At 27.2% G+C, this 17450-nt stretch overlaps 1 protein-coding gene across 2 annotated transcripts in view; it reads right to left on the reverse strand.

Moving 5' to 3' along the window:
- Nucleotides 1–17450, reverse strand: part of LOC102670591 (protein doublesex-like) — a 92066-nt gene that overhangs the window by 11620 nt on the left and 62996 nt on the right. For both annotated transcript variants that reach the window (XM_006623863.2, XM_031514292.1), the window contains exon 5: nucleotides 4903–5170. In XM_006623863.2, the coding sequence (XP_006623926.1) occupies nucleotides 4908–5170 (263 nt within the window). In that variant the 3' untranslated portion in view covers nucleotides 4903–4907. The remainder of the gene's footprint in view (nucleotides 1–4902; nucleotides 5171–17450) is intronic.

Below are 17450 nucleotides of genomic sequence, written 5' to 3' on the forward strand. Positions count from 1 at the left end.
CGATTAGATCTTTATTGTCGCACACTTATACTGGGCAAAATATATTAGCTGTTTCGTTTGCCATAGCAACGTGCAATCACCCCTTAAACTCGTTTACAGGATTATTTTCTACGCGTCCAGTTGTAAATCCTTAGCTTGCTTGTTTAAATTATGGGAGGGAATTTATACTGCCAATAAAATTTTCCTTCCTCGAAATCGATGATATCGTTTCGTTTTGGATTACTAACTATCGGTATCGGATTCTTCTTTTTGATCGTCATTAAAAATTTATCGTCACTGTGCCTCGTTAATATCGAAGGGAAAGATACGTGAATTATAAATATTTCAAATATTTATAATGATCGATTGTAAAACGTAAGAGATGCAAGACAGAAGATATATAGATAATGCAATATTTATTCTATTAATGGTAAGCATAATATTGTAACTTATATTTCCTTCAATAAAAATATACGAGAAACTAAAAATGTTAAAACACGCTTGATATGTTTGATGGTGCTTATATAAAAAAAAGTTACGTAAAAAGTTTATTACTATTTTATTTATTGCGTGAAAGTTCTTGCACGGAAAATAAGAATAATAAAATCTTCCAAAAATCGCTCATAAATATATTTAACACTTTGTATATACATAATGAGTGTTTGAATCATTATCAATTTGCTGTTCTTAATTAAAAAAAAATAAAAAAAAAATCGTATAGTTAAAGGGAAAAGAATTTCAATTTTCAAATTCAATGGTGGTTATGAATTTTCTTTCAAGAGAAAAATCATTTTGATGACTTATTCTTAAAATAATTTTCAAAGAAATTTAACTTACAAATATGAAAATAAAGAGTTCAACCTTTAAAATAATCCCACGAGGATTATTATACAACTACTTTTCAACAAAGTCACAGCAGTTGGAAAATTAATAACAATTCAATCTATATTATTATTATTATTATTATACTTCTATAAAATTTTTCGCGCAAAAAGAAACTGACCTAGCTCAAAAACATAGTATATAAAATCACGACACTCTTTGGAACACAGGATCGATGGTCAACGCACTCTCTCAAAGACAATTCTTTTCATTGTTCCTTGAAATCGTCTGAAGCGTTTACGAGCGGGTCAAAGACAGGATCCACGAGTTCCGGCGTGTCCTCGCGGGGGAAACCGTGCTTGTTCCGTGATTCGCGAGATGATTTCGACTTGGCTAGTGTCTGTCACATAAACTCCGCCAGTTTACTGCGGCTCGAGTAAAATAAGTTGGGAGTGAGGGGGATGCACGGCTTCGTATACGACTCCGCGATGACGGATAGAGAAAAGAACGGATAGAGGACAGAGAGGACGTGATACGAGGAGGGAAAAGGGGAGGAAAAAATATCGCGAGCTGTAAAGCAAACCGCGTTTACGACCGCCGTTAAATTCGAGGGACCCCATCTGATAACATTGATGCCGCCAGCTACAGAAAACAGAAGTGATTCTCTTTCCCCGCAATTTCTGATCAAACGCTATTATCGACCGGTTATCTTGGAAAATATCTTTTTTTCATGTTTCTTTACACGATCATATGATAAATCGAATATCTTAGAAAACAGGTTTCTATTACGTATGCATGTATTCGAATGTATATGCATACGATATATCTATGATGTATGATGACGTATACACGTATGTCAAAGATCAAGATTTTGAAATTGTATTACAATGATATGATAATCTGTGTAAGAAATATATTTACTGGATGGTAATCGGGAAGTTTTGCTTCCACAGAAATTTATAAAATGTATCAAAGATAATTAAAATTTCTTAGAAAATAAATTTCGAAAGTATTTATCGAAAATATTGAAATTTTCTGATCTAAATTTCTTGAATTTCTCTAGAAATACAATGTATATATTATAACTGCGTTTCTAAAAACAAATTTTAATCATTTCTGTTTCTAACATTTATAAATAAAACTTGAAAAAATAAAAGTTACTGCAAATTTGGCAATATGAAAAGGAGCATTACTTCGATTCTCAATTAGGATGCAGATAGCGTCGCCTTTCCTTTTTATTTTGTGTATCTCGCATTCCGGAAGAAGATGCCAGCTTGGTTATATCTTTTATAGCAGCGAATTTATTGACTCTGTACCCTCTTTAAACAAAGCATCAATGTCATTTATAAACGAGACGAGATTGACCTATCGTATCTCCCTGCAAAATCTTTCGGTGAAGTAGCATCGTTAGGGCTTTAAACTTGGCCACAGTCCAACGATACTCTTGTTTGGCGGACATGATTCACCATTTCTATGGCGGGTACAACGTCATCCTAACTTCTCTTCGTTTGCACCGCCATTCGCTATATTCTAAATGCTGTATAAATTTTTTATTTCTATTTCTTAAAGTAATTATACCGAGTTGCAGGAACAAAGAAAAATTTTCTAGTAAGTAAGACGTTGACATACATTTCCGTATGATAATATATATAAATTAAATATTTTCCTTTTCTTATGAATAATATACTATGTGAAATAACTTTAATATTAATGTGATTAATATTATGAAGAATAAAAATCAAAATTTATTCATAAATACATACAATTGTCAAATATCATTGTCACAGAACTATTCTTGTAATAGTTTCCCATTTCGTCTATATTTTCTCCTTCTATGAATCATCGCCATTAAAATTAAAAAGAAAAAGAATAAGAAGAATAATTAAAGCATAATTTTCATGAGAAATGAAAAGGAAACTGAATAAATCAATTTAAAATTATGAATATGGTCTCCAAAATTTCTCAAGAAACAATTGTACATTATATAACTATATATAATTGTCGACAGTAGGAACGATTTTACAATTTCTCATCATGGAACACATTCCATCGAAAATGGAAGGGAAACGATCAGCCAAGAATCCCGACAAAGTGGAGGTAATCACCCAACGAGGGGTGGCCGGACGACTCGTAAATTCGATTCTTTATGGTGTCGTCATCGTTAAAACCGAGATCGTACCTTTAAACTCCCGTGTGGAGCGGAGGTTCATAGGAAGCGGCCGCTTTGATGAAATTGGTCTCAAAAATCACTTCAAAAATTCCTTGCTAGGAACGGATAGAGTAAATAAGCATAATTTCGCGGTTTGATTCTGTCTCTTCGAAATTTCTCTTCGTATATTCTTAGCTGTCTTTAAAAATTTGTGAAATAGAATTTCATAGAATTGAATTTAATGAAAGATCAATTGTATTTAATTATGGTATGGAATAATGAGATATTATTTACTCGATAAATTATAAGAATCGACATTCTTCATTTAAATTCATTGCAAATTGTGCAATGCATTTTTAAATATTAGAATATTCTAATATTTAATTTGTCATTAAGAAACTCAGCATGTATTTCTTTTTTAAATTGTGTGGAAAATAAAAGTACATAGTATGATTCTGAAACAAATGATGTTAAAAAGTTTTGTCATTTGGATGGAATAAGTTTTACTATTTTAAAGAAATATCTAGATATATCAAGATATTTTACGATACATCTTTTATTCCTGAAATGAAACTTTATGATTTTTTATATATTTATATAAAGTAAAAAATATAAATATGCTGACATGTATAACTTTTAATAATCATTGTATTTGTATCATTGATGATTTATTTCGTACAAGATTTTTTAATCAGTGTTTAAATTCGATAGAACATTGTTTGAGAAAGGAGGAGAAGAAGTTTAGAAGAATCGTGAAAATTGTTAAGTAAATAACTTCTTGAAAGAACGAACGTAAAATCAGGAAAAAGAAGAGAGAAATGGAAAAAGGAAACATACCTTGCTGGTTCTAAGTGTTGCAGTCCAACTGGCTTTCGAATGGAATGGCATTTTATAGGTTAGAATCTGTTTTATGTGTGCCGGATTTGCGATTACGACTTTGGCTTCGAACGTTCCAGACGAAAGAAGGGTGTCAGGGGAGAAAGAGAGAATAGTGAAGGAGCGAGAAAAGTGAGATAGATTATTACGTCTTAAAATGAAAACTAATCCCCAGATTTCCGCCGGAAATTCGTATTAGTTTCTTCAACTATTGATATTGTTTATTATGACTTCTATCACATAGACGTACAATTTCAAAAAATAATATTTATTTGAGATTTTTTATTTTATATAGAAGATATAGATAAAGAATGAAAAAATCTTTATGAATGTATTTTGATCATTTTGATTGTTAAATTTGTATTGCAAATTTAAATTTCTTTAAATATTTTTGAATGCCAATAAATTTTAACATATTTACTCTCCAAAGTTTTTTCTAAATTCAAATAATGAATATTATATTATATATCATGGCAGAAATTGTTTAAAAATTTGTTTATGATTATTTATCTGATATAATTTATAAAAATTTTATCCTGTTAAATAAGCATTGGCCACTTAGAATAAATCCTATATACTCTAAAGGTTAAGACTATGCAAACTATGCAAACAGAGCCGGTTCTAATGGATACTAATACTATTATATTTCTGTTAATTCCAATTATTGAGATAACTGCTCACGATTGCATTAATAGAAATATTAAATCATCCCATAAATAATATCTTTTTTAAAAATCCAATAATAATAAAAATTAGAATCATTTATTATAAATTTTTAAAACAAAATTAAAATATCACGATTCTAATTTTTGATGACAAATAAATTCTATGATAAATCACGTTCATCTATCTAATTAAAGAGTTTATTTCACTTTTTTTTTTAAATACAAAAATTTTTAAAAATATGGATCACAAAAACTTTTTAATTCAAAAGACAAAAGATCGATCGAAAAAAAATTTTTCTATCGAAATAAAACTTTTAAAAAATTATTTATATGAATAATTTTAATAACTGATACTAGAATTGAGATCTGTGTGCAAAGCTTGTACATGAAATTATGATAAAAAAGACTTACTGAGGCTACGTATGTTTCGGAGGACCATCTGGGCTGGACGGTAGTCTTGTAGCCGGTATATGAGCATTCTCGGGATGAAGAAACGGCCTGAAATGGATGGGATTCGGGGGTGGTCCAACCCCTATGAAGGGCACATCACCCTCGTATGTCGGAGGTCCCGTTGGCGGCCCCGTGGGTGCAGCACATGCCGCGGTGCAGCGGAACGCACGACTAGGTTGGGACATTCTGATTGCTTTCAAGAAGTGCATGTTACGGATTTCGTTGCTAGCTGTTGAGGGAAACAAACAAATAAATTCAACATTAGATTATTTTTCATGATCTCTGCTATTATACAATTTTATTAGAAACGAAATAAATAAAAGCTATGTAAAAATTAACGAAACAAATGATTTCATTAATATTATTGGATGTTAATGATAAATTAAGAGTTGAATTACAAAGATGATTAATATGAGAATTTATATATAAATCAATTTATATATAAATATATGTATAGTTTACAATAATTGTAATATAAATGTGATCAAAATATTATTTACGTATATTATATTTAAAAGAATATTAGATAATATTATAATTCTAATAATGATATAAGAATATGAAAAAAATGTATATAATTTTACTTGTATTTTTTTTGTAGAATTTTATATTTGAATTAAAAAATTATAAATAAGGGAAAATTAAGGGGAAAATTTTTTCAACAAAATATCTATATAATGAATAAATGAATAATGTCAAACTAAATTATACATAGATATATTAATACTCATCAATCCTATCAGTTTGGTTACTGGTTGGCTCGTAAGTAACACACTAAATTATACGTGTCTTGTAATTAAGTTACACTGGCAATTATATCTCGAGTCCATATAAGTATTATATATATCCCTATATCATAAATACAAATTAAATTTCCATAACTAAACGTTATATACACACGTATGAGTAATAAACGAATATACGAACGAAAAGATCAATTAACATCGCCTTCGTGATCATTATCTTTTTCTCCATCGTATCCAGACACGATTGTTATAAAAATGCCTCAGCAATTATCAATGTTTTTTTGAATATCAAGTAGGCAGAAAATAAAGCAACATCATATAAATACGTTCATCGACAAAATGGCTACGTTATTGAGAGGAAACTAGCATGAGATGGGTGGGAATTGCTGTTATCAATCGAACCGTCGTTCTCGACGCATGGATATAAGCCACGAGAGAGATCATCCCGAAGGGGATTATAGGAACAAAGCACCCTAAATTCAGCCGGTTTACAGCCAATAGGAATTCATGCATCAAAATGGCCGATTCTCAAGGCGTGGTTTCTATAATACGTATGTATACATCGTGCACTGCTTGAAGGATTACATTTTGAAGGAATGGAAGCGTGACTGGATGTGATTTTGATGGATATTCATACATAATTATATATTCATACGTATACATTTCATAAAATAAAAATAAAAAAGAAAAAGCGAATTTATACATTAAAAATAAAGAAGCGTGTTAATTTTAAATATATCATATCTAAGAGAGGATTATAAGTAGTAATTCCGTATGTTGATAAGTAAAGGAGAATATTTTTCTTGCCCTTATATGGTAATCCTTTCAGTTGTACACGGTAGTTTCACACAGAAACTTCGAAAGACCTTGTTTACCTCGTATAAGTGGTTTCGTGCTCATTTGCTTAATTGCCGTTCTTTTTTTTTAAGTATAGTCATTTTCATATCAGTCAAGGTAATTAACAGATTATGTACACTCATCGTACACGTTTCGTAGAACCGATAAATTTAGAGAAAGAGAGTGTCTTTCTCATGTATTTTCATGGAATCTTTCTTTATCTAAATATTTTATGTTGGAATTTTATATAAGTATTTATATTTTTATTTATATTATAATTAATTGTATAGTCCAAAAATACAGAATAATATTTAAAAAAATGTTTTGAAATATTAGAGAATATAACATTGGAAAATATTATTGCAATTATTAAATTAATATAAGATATATTTCTATATGTTCGAATATTTGCTTTTTCTAACGAATTATCTATTCAATTCTTTCATCATTAAGATTATTATTTAAATATAATTAAATAAATTATCCTTGCTTCCATCTAATATTTGAAGACGTAAAAATTTTGCTGCCTTTTAGCGAAAGGATTAATTGCAAATGAATATGAATATTAATAAAAGTCTCAATATATAAATATAGAAGAGAAACTGACTTCAAATTTTTAATACTGATAGTATATAAGTACAAGATTCATTAGACTTTTGATCTTTTCTTATCCTATCTTCGTTAACAAAATGAACGATTGGACGCACAATTAATCGCCGCTTTGATCACGATGCGATTGGCGAGCAAAAAAGATTTGCAGAAAATGAAAAATATTCAACACGATGTGGTCGAACGTCGGAAGATTCTTTTCATTTTGCGTTCCTCAAGGCTCTGCGGTTAGTGGATCTTGGTGAGTCATCGAGCTTCCTGTCAGATTTCAATATTTCTGGGCCGATTACGATGCGCCGGTGAAATCGATTGGATCAATTTTTTTTTTCTTCTTTTTTTGTCCTGATTATTAAGTTTTCTCGGAGCCCAAACATATTGGTATGGTTACGACTAAATTTCTTTTACTTTCTTTGCTATAAACAGGTTTTTGTCGCTTTTGGTACATTTTGATATGAACTTTCTATAAGAAAAATTTGTTTTTTCTTATTATTTTTTTTTCTTTTCGTATGATTGATTAAATTTTTAGGAGTAAAGAAAAAAAGAGGCAAAATAATTTAAAATAATAAATATAAATGAATAAAATAATAATAATTTAATTTAAAATAATAGGTAGATAAACAGAAAAGCAAATGATTTTTCAATATGTATTTAAATAATATTTTTCATTTAATTTTTATATAATATTTCTTATCATTTTATTTTGAAATAGAAAATAATTTTCTTTTTCTATTTTAATTATGATTTTGTCTTTTGTTTCAATTTTTGTTGGCATTATTGTATGGTTTTACAACAAGTAAGTACTTACTATTAGTATAGATGTCTGATCAGAAACGACATTCACTACTTTCTATCGTTTTACAGAAGACTAGAGACATCTATTAGAATTTCAGTGTAACACAATTTAATATATATAATATATTTTCATAGGCTAGATATGCTTTTGACAATTTTGTTTATAAATTATATCTTTTTATCTTACTCAACATTAATCTTTTTATAAAATAATATTTAATACAACGAAGAAGAAATTTACAAGTAAGGAAAATAAAAATAATTAATTATAATACATAAATATATTCAGAATTTATTCTGAATTCAAATAATTATCATAAAAATTTTGTATTTCTTTGTATTCTAATGAAAGTTAATTTTCAATTTAATAGATCATTTATAATCGTTAAGTTTGGCAAATAAAAGAATTTTCATTCACTTTTATTCTTTAAAACATATTTATAATTAACCTTATTAATATTAAAAAAATTAACATTAAGTATTTCGTTACTGATATTATTTTGATTTATAATGCATATAAATATAATAATACATAAAAATACAGTTTATTTTAAAATTTATATTTTACTATAAGTATACAAATTTTAATTTAATTAATAATTATATAAAAAAAATTCAGAAAATAAATTTTAAGCCTTGCTTATTCGATAGAATTTATCTAAAAAAAGCAATTAATATTTTAAAAAATAATTGAATAAATAAAAAAATAAAAAAATAATTGAATAAAAATTTGCAATTGGGAAAAGAGAGAATTGATCGAAACCACATAATCGAGAAGTTGAAAACTGAGCTGCATAATACAGGTTGTGTGTACCAAGATAAAAAAGACCTTGAATAACATAGTGCAGTTTCATCTGCATGATGTTACTGAGTTAAATTTGGCATAAATACATAATTTAAATAAATAATAAAATTTCTATCTTTATATTTTTTATATTTAAATATGCTGAACTTTAAGATTGTTTTTAAATATAATTTCAATTATATCTTTCTTTATTTATTCTCTTTCTGTTAATGAATGTTATATGAAAATATTAAATAAAAATAAAAATTTTTATGAAATTTAATAAAAAAATTGAAAATTAAATAAATATAGTGAACAGAAAGGTGCATTCTATCACGATAATGATAAGCATACTCATACCACAATGACTTGAATAAGTGAGCAACAAAATTTGAATGGGAGATTCTACCACACCCTTCATGAGAAGCAAATCAAACAAACTATAAATAACTTTATAAAATCACTGGTGAAGTGAACAAGAAAGGATCGTAGAATTAAATTTCTGTAGCCAGATAATATTTTGTAATTTACCAAATATATCTTACATAATATAAAAATATAAAAATTATTAAAATTAGATTTATCAGAATAAATATAATTTGCATTTTTTGTATCTTTAGTTTTTCTTTAATTCAAACATGATTTAAAAGATATTGCTAATATTATTGAATGAATATTTTCAAGTTAGAAAAATTTGCTTACAAATAATTAATCTTGAAGACCAATAATTATAAATTGTCTAAATTATTTTTCTTGCAACTTTTCTTAGATCAATTAAATTGAAATTTTAACAACTTATGTATTATTTCTATTTCCTATTAGAAATTATAAATAATAAAAAAAATTCCATTCTAATACATAATATATGTTCTACCACTTGAGATACTGGAGTACATCACTGGATTACGAGGACTGTAAACTTTTATCCTACAGATTTCTGATGTAGACTCGTTATGTTAATCATACTTATTTCAAGTAACGTCAATTTAAGCATCTAATTTCTTAAAAAAAATTATTTCTTCTAAAATTAAATCTTAGATAACTTCATAATATTATTATACTGAATAAATGAAATATATATACTGAATAAAAATTGAGAAGACAAGATGTTGCACAGTTTTGACAAGATTTAAAATCGCAATGCAAAGAATAATAATATATTATTTATTATATTTACTATTAAATTTATTATATTTACCATTAATTATTTTCTTCAACGACTCGAAAAAAGCTAAAAATTCTAACAATATCATAATATCTACCCCTTTTTCGTTAAAACCCTTAATTTCAACATCGAATCAGGACAAAAGTTCGTTCTTCTCCAGTTTGTCCTCCACACACCATTCCACACGCCGGTGCTTCTCGAATGGTTTATTCGAAACTCTGGGTCGGCCAGATGAATCTGACATCCTCTAAAGCCGGGCATAAAAATGCTGCTCGACTCGTAAATTATATTTAATAGCGGTTGCTTCGCATACACGCGTTCGTTAGTTGATTCTGGTCTGGCGTCGCGACTGTTGCACTCTTATCGTTCATTTAAATTATTTATTGGGCGAACGATAATTCATAATTAAGTCCTCGATGAAAAATAATCGGCCGTCCGTCCATCGATCGTGATTCAGTGCTACCAGAATGAATCGTAATTCTAGAGTGCGCCTTCTAATTATACGTTAAAATACATCTCCTTACTTATCAACTTACTGACTCTTCTGCCTTGAAGACATTGTTGGACAATGAGCAAGAGATATATATTTGAGTTATTATCGTTAAGACGAATTGTAAGTATATGTATATATATATGTGCATATGTGTGTATGTGTGTGTATATGCATGATCATTTTAATCGTTTGAAATTAATGGTTAATCCGTTGCCAGATGTAATATTGACCTTAATTTTGGACAGAGGAAGAAATTTACTAATTTCATGATATAGGCAATATCGCGATAATCTAAATGAAATAATATCATGTTTTTGTACAGTATAATTTACGACAATTTTGTATCCTGAATAAAATATAACGCATGGAGAAATTGATCTAATAAATTACAAAATATATCATTAACTTTTATATCATCTAAATATTATTATTATTGATACACACGTATATAGCAGGTCACATAAAATATTCGAACATTATCTTAAAGGGAAATTATATCTAATCTAATAAAGACAATCTTGATGAAAATTTTTGTGGAGCATAATGGATTACACGAAGCAATTTTTTTATTTTTTCAGCGAAAAATCTTATTGAGAGGATAAAATTTTTTTTATTTCGAAAATATTTTTTAAAATGATAGAGTATTTTATAGAGAATGTTAAACATATTCGTGAAATATTTTTGAAAGCCAAAATATACATAAAAATTGTTGTACAAAAATGTCGATTATTGAAATTTATTCGAGTTATCAGCAATTGAAATTCGTATTAGTCGAAATGATGATGGTATAGAGCTTTGAGAAGAATCAAAATTTTTGGATGGAATCCCATATTCTTAATTAATATTGAAGTATCTTCATTTTTCATATATAATTGTTGAGTTATTAATTTTCAAAGTTCACATTTTATTAAGCATTATTTAATGTATATTATGTGGAAATTATTTAGTCAGATTTTAAACCATAAACCATGGTGGGTTTGTATGACAAATATGCAATTATCTAATAAAATATTTACTTGTAACTTGTCAGTACATAATATCATCTCCACTGTACAATTAAATTAATGTCTACTAATTTTGAAATTTCGTAAATTATAAATTAGAAAATTGAATAATGTCAAAAATCTTGTGTATTAATATTCGCACTGATTATTTGTATATTTAATTACATGTATCTACAGGAAGTCGAACAATGGATATAAAATTACTTTTACCGAATTAATCTCTCTCCCTTTTCACTGTTGCCCCACTGTAAGCTAAACATATTGTTTCACGGTCGCAAAAAGGGAGCAGAAATATTGCTGAGCGCCTTCGAAAATAGGATTCGCAGCTGCACCCTCGTTTGCCATGGCTTGCAGTAATTGCCATAACTTCCGGTACCACTAACAATCGCGTGACGTTACTAGTGCGATTCGTTGCAAATGGCAGCGTCATTCTAAATATAATGTATCGATAAACGATGGTTTTTCCTTTCTTTTTCTTCGTCCACGGTTACTTTACTGTTTATCGTGCTTACTGGTTATCGGCACGTGCGCGACATTGAAAAGTCACAGTGATCACGCACTGTTATTTTATAATTGAAAAATACTTATATCGATACCAAAACAAGTTTTAAACAATTTCTGCATATTTAATACAGAGTTAAAAAAAAAGGATTAGACACTAGAAATTTTTTTTTGTTCGTATTTTTTAAATAAAAAGTATTATATATTAATTGTAACCTTTTTAATGTTTTATCTTTAATCAATAAATTAATTTAATAGACAGAATAACATAGAAAAATTTCTCTGTTAATTATATTAAATAGCGAATACAATTAGAGAAGAATAAAGTTAGAAAATAAATTTAAATAAAATATGAAATTATTTGAAAATTTACTTCAAACAAATAAATGTAAGAAGTAAATGTAATTTAAATATCATTTTAGAATATTCTTTTAAATTTATTGTATCCAAGATAATTAAATGATTCTTTAATTTCACTTAATGTAAAAAAAAAAGATTGATGCAACAGTTTGTTACATCTTATCTACTTCATCTATTAAAAATATTTATGCAATATTTCCTTAATAACTCTTGAAGATAAAAACGTGACTTCTTCGCATCGATATTACTATTAACTTTACTAACGATGATATAATCATATGCTAGTTTAAATACTGGAAAAAAATTTATCTATTCTGTTTTTATTTTTATTTGTGAAGTTAAAATTTTTTACATTACAATTAATAATTATTTGTTGCATCATTAATCAATGAAAAAAAATCGTAAATTTTATTTTGATATTATTTTTTAATTGAATTTATTAGAAGCATGGAAAAACTTGAATCGTGTTTGAACTTATCTTACAATAAGAGTTATCACTCATATAGTATCTATGTATGACACAAAAAAATAGTTATTGATGTAAATTATTGAGATTCAAAAATTTTTCTAAATGTATAAATTCTTTTTACAATTTTTAAATTATAATTTATCGTTTTAAAAATTATTCGAAAAAGGGGATAGAATGGCCAAATTTTTTTTAATTATAATGTTTCCTCAGAACTTTTACTATTTAAACTAACTTTCTAATTTAAATTCATTGATTGATATTCCAATACGCATGATTTATAGCAAATTTCTCTTTTTCAATATGATTGATAATTCACAGCAGGATAAAATTTAATGCTAGTTTTAACTCATCAAATTCAAATTCTAAAGGATTGTAATAATATTGAACAACCTTTTTTTAAAATCAGTTTCAAATATGCAAAATTTCTTAATCATAATTCATTTAGAAAATATTAATTCGTGACATTTATATTTATATAGTATATACGCAGAGGATGTACAGTATTTAACTATTCAACCAATTTACATATATCTTTTGAATAAAATTTATTTGAATAATATTACTCTTTTATTAGCGTTTATGCTAATATCTACGCATGTCAAATGCAATGGGGGAGTGTACATGTTATGATGTAATGACACATTAAAAATTGTGTAATAACAAGAGTGTATCCCTTTTTTAAAGTTATCTTTTCTCTGTCTCTTCGTTAGTCACGATAGATATGTGCATATGCTCGATTAATTATCAAATGATAAAAGATACACATGTATAACATTTATGAAATACAATATGAAATACTGCTTTTTTTTAAATATAAAACGTAATTATAAATGATATGATCTAAATCAAATCTTATCAATGCAATATGTAATCAGAAATCATCTCTTTATATTTTTTATTATAATTGATAAAATTAAGTAAAAAAGAAATCAGACATGTTTGATAAATAAAAATTTGAATCATTTTCTAATAATATATTTCTTTGTTCATCATTAAAAGATATCACGAGAAATTTTATATATAAAATCTTCTCTATTGGCAACGAGGATTGGATAATTCAATTTTAATAGGGAAGAAAGAAATTAATGGGGAAGAAAAGTATCACACAAAGTATCACAATTAGATTGTTTTCAAAGACAAAGTTTAAATTCTCCTTAGTTAATTTAATATTTGAATAGAAGAATTGAAAAATTGAATTCTACCACTAAAAAGATAAAATTCGTCCTAAATGTCTCAAAGGTGATAAATTTTCAACTTCTCCTTCGTCTCACGATTTCACGGAGAATCGACGAGTTCACGAGGAGGAAAATGAGAAAAACAGAATGCACACAAGGCAACCAAAAGAGACAGAGAGCTTAAATGACCGAAAGGCATAAAATGGTGAACGGGTTTTTTTTTTCGTGCTGCAGACATAACAGCAGGCGAGCCGATTTATATGCATTCTTTAGCTCGTGCACGCAGTTTATGATATGTAAAACCAAGAGGGCGGGTATTATACGATGTCGGTGCCCCGTCGTAAAAGTGGCCGTTTGAACCGCCTTAACTTTAAAAGTCTTTCGAATAATATTACAAGCTTTCAACCATTCCGAGCCGATTTCGTTGTTGTGCCTTCGAAGGTCGAGCCATAAGGGTAGTTTCGCGTAACGCAAGCGGCCATCGCTACCTACACGGTTTTTATCTTGTTGCTTTAACGATTTTATCAACGCGTTTAATTTTCTGATTTTTTTTCCTTCTTTTCTTTTCCTTGTTAATAATAATCGTTTTAAACATGGTAACTGGAAAATAGAGCGATCGAGGTTATTCATCAAGTGAGATTCTTAAAACCAGGATCCCATGAACGCGTTAAGATTGACGAATGTTAATGGGATACATGTTCGAAATAGTAATCATAGGAGTATTGGTTTTGTTACAGTAATTTTCTCGCTCGTTAACGATAATTATTCGTAACAAACAAAATGGATATTATAGAATAGATAATGTAATCGTGATTTTTATTTGGTTTGTTATTAAAAAAAAAAAATACGAGAAATATACGCGAGTCAAAAAACATCGGCTGAATAATTCAATTTTTTTTTTAAATTTTTATACGAATATTTTATACGTTGTATGAAAAAAAATTTAATTATTTTCCTATCTCGTTTAATAAATTTCTTTGAAAATAAAACATTATTCATAAGAATATGAATATATTATAATAATGTAAATATTAAACGTAAGATATTGCCTCAAGAAATGTGAGTTGTTATCTATTTATAATAAAAAAATATAAATAAAAAAATTAAGATAATGTACTACGTATTACGAAAATTTATTATAGAATAATATATTAGTAATGTCTATTATATAACAATAATAATGATAATAATTATAAATATTAATTATATTTGTTCAAAATTGCAAATACTGCTTTTAGAATTTGTAGCAACAAAATCATTCTGATTAATTCTCACTCGTTAATTTCTTACACTATTAATTCTTCTTTAATATAATTTTAATATCTCAGGAATAAAAATCTAAAAACTGGATAATTTTTTCTTTATAAATTCATATTACAATATCCTACTAAATAATAAACTTTCTTCGTATTTCATATTCTTGTTATAACTTTCTAACAAAGGTTTAAAGGATCCATATTTATCTTCTTTAAAACATAATCTCGTTAAGTATTAATTAAAAAAATCTGAGACACTTTATAAATGCAACTTTCTGAATTATCAATCTATGTTAGTTCGAGATTTGTCTTTCTTTTTATGATTTTAATGCGCATATATTTATAATGTATTATTTTTTCCATTAAAGATTCGTTTTATGACCGAGCAACGTGCATATCTTGCGTTCCGCAATTTACGTAACAACTGAAAGCAAGAAGACTTAACAACTCAAACTTGATTGTCTTACAGAAGATAAACGTGTGTTGGTGTACCGACAAATTTCGATGGGTAACGATGGTCATTCTCCGTGTTCAGCGAACGTTCAACGGCGGATAACCATAGTCATCCTTCGTATACGGCGCCCATTCAATGACATGTAACCACAGTCACTCTTAATGATATATAAGGGCTAATGATGACCACGTAAGTTTCGTTGAAAAGAATCTTGAAGACTCTACAGTCCGTCCAATGAATTATGTTAGTAGGTATAAGAGGATATGATAACCATTTAGGAAAATTCTACTACGATAAATCCTTACTAATAGGACACCGAGAGTACAATATACCATTTTAAACGTGGTTATCATCGACACTTTATAGCTGTATAAAAAAACAACAAGCTTACAAGACTTGTAAAAGTATTTTTGTATTTAAGAAACTTTAACCCTTTTATACTCGATGCTGCACGCAGCATAGAACTTTAATTAGCTATAACTGAATAATGAATATACCTATCTATTCTTGATGAAACAAGTTTCAAATTTTAATACATTATATCTTTTTTTTAAAAAAAAAAGGTAATCGCAAGAAAATTAAATATGTTTTAAACATTTAATAATTGACAAAAAAAAATTGTCTCTTACCCCTAAAAAAAATTTGCTCTTGAATGGAATAAAGAAAGGATATGCATGAAAAAAATCCGAAATTAAATTTTTTGTTACCTGAATTTTTCACTTCTCATCTATCTTTTGTATTATTTTTCTAATTAAAATAATTACACATTTTTATAATTTTTTTTAAAACGCATTATACTATTACAATTATCCACATATGACGATTATCAATCAGCCATCATCTTCAACTTTTATTACACAATTTCATGAGAAAAAACGAAATGTGAAAAGGAAAGATTTAATGTATTACACAGAATATAGAACTTGAAAATCCAATTAATATACTTTTCATTAGAAAAAAATAATCGCAAAATATTCCATCATTTTAAGGTTAAAGAAAAAGAAAAAAAAATACCTTAATCGAATGGCGTCATCTCCGAGAATATAAATGTTCCCCTTATTAATCAGAATTAATCAGCTTATCTATTTCATCAATCATTCAGCGGTAGTGTATTAAAATAACTAATATACCAGGGAACAAATATTTTTTCGTCTCTAATTGCATTCAATGCCATATATTCACGTGATAAATAACTTAATTAGCGGAGGAAGTGTATATTTTGAATATTACAACAGAGGATAAATAAATAAAGTTATAAACAAATAATATATGATATTATAAGGAAACTAATAAACATTAATATTTTAAATTTTGAAACGATAAAAAAAAATAGAAAGTAATTAAAATTTTAATCTAATTGAAAAATGATATAAAATAATGTTAATAATGACTTTGTTACGGCGTTCAGAAATCGATTTTTAGCCAACAAAATAATTATACGCCTTTTTGCTTATTTCTCATCATTTTGTTAAAGTTCAAAAGCCAATCAGTGAAAGTCACATTCTTTGAAAATGACTTGCATAGTTCACAAGAATTTCTTTGTTGTTTAAACTTTCAGTTAATAAATTAGATAAGTAACTACTTCAATAGTTCATTAGCAATTCAATTGATTTGTTAATTGAAAGTTTAAATAATAGATATTTGAACTTATAAATCATTTTCAAAGAAAACTTTCATTAATTGAACTTTTGAATTCTATTCTTTTATTCTTATACATTTCTATGGATGTATCATCTATATTTTATATCATTTTTACATATTATTTCAATAATATATGAAAAATTGTTGCTCACGAAGACTGATTTTTTTACCGATATTTCTTTTGAGCTAAATAACAAGATTTTTCAGATAATACTTTAGTAAG

The sequence above is a fragment of the Apis dorsata genome, unplaced genomic scaffold (genome assembly GCF_000469605.1).
Source record: "Apis dorsata unplaced genomic scaffold, Apis dorsata 1.3 scaffold_963, whole genome shotgun sequence".
NCBI lineage: Eukaryota > Metazoa > Arthropoda > Insecta > Hymenoptera > Apidae > Apis > Apis dorsata.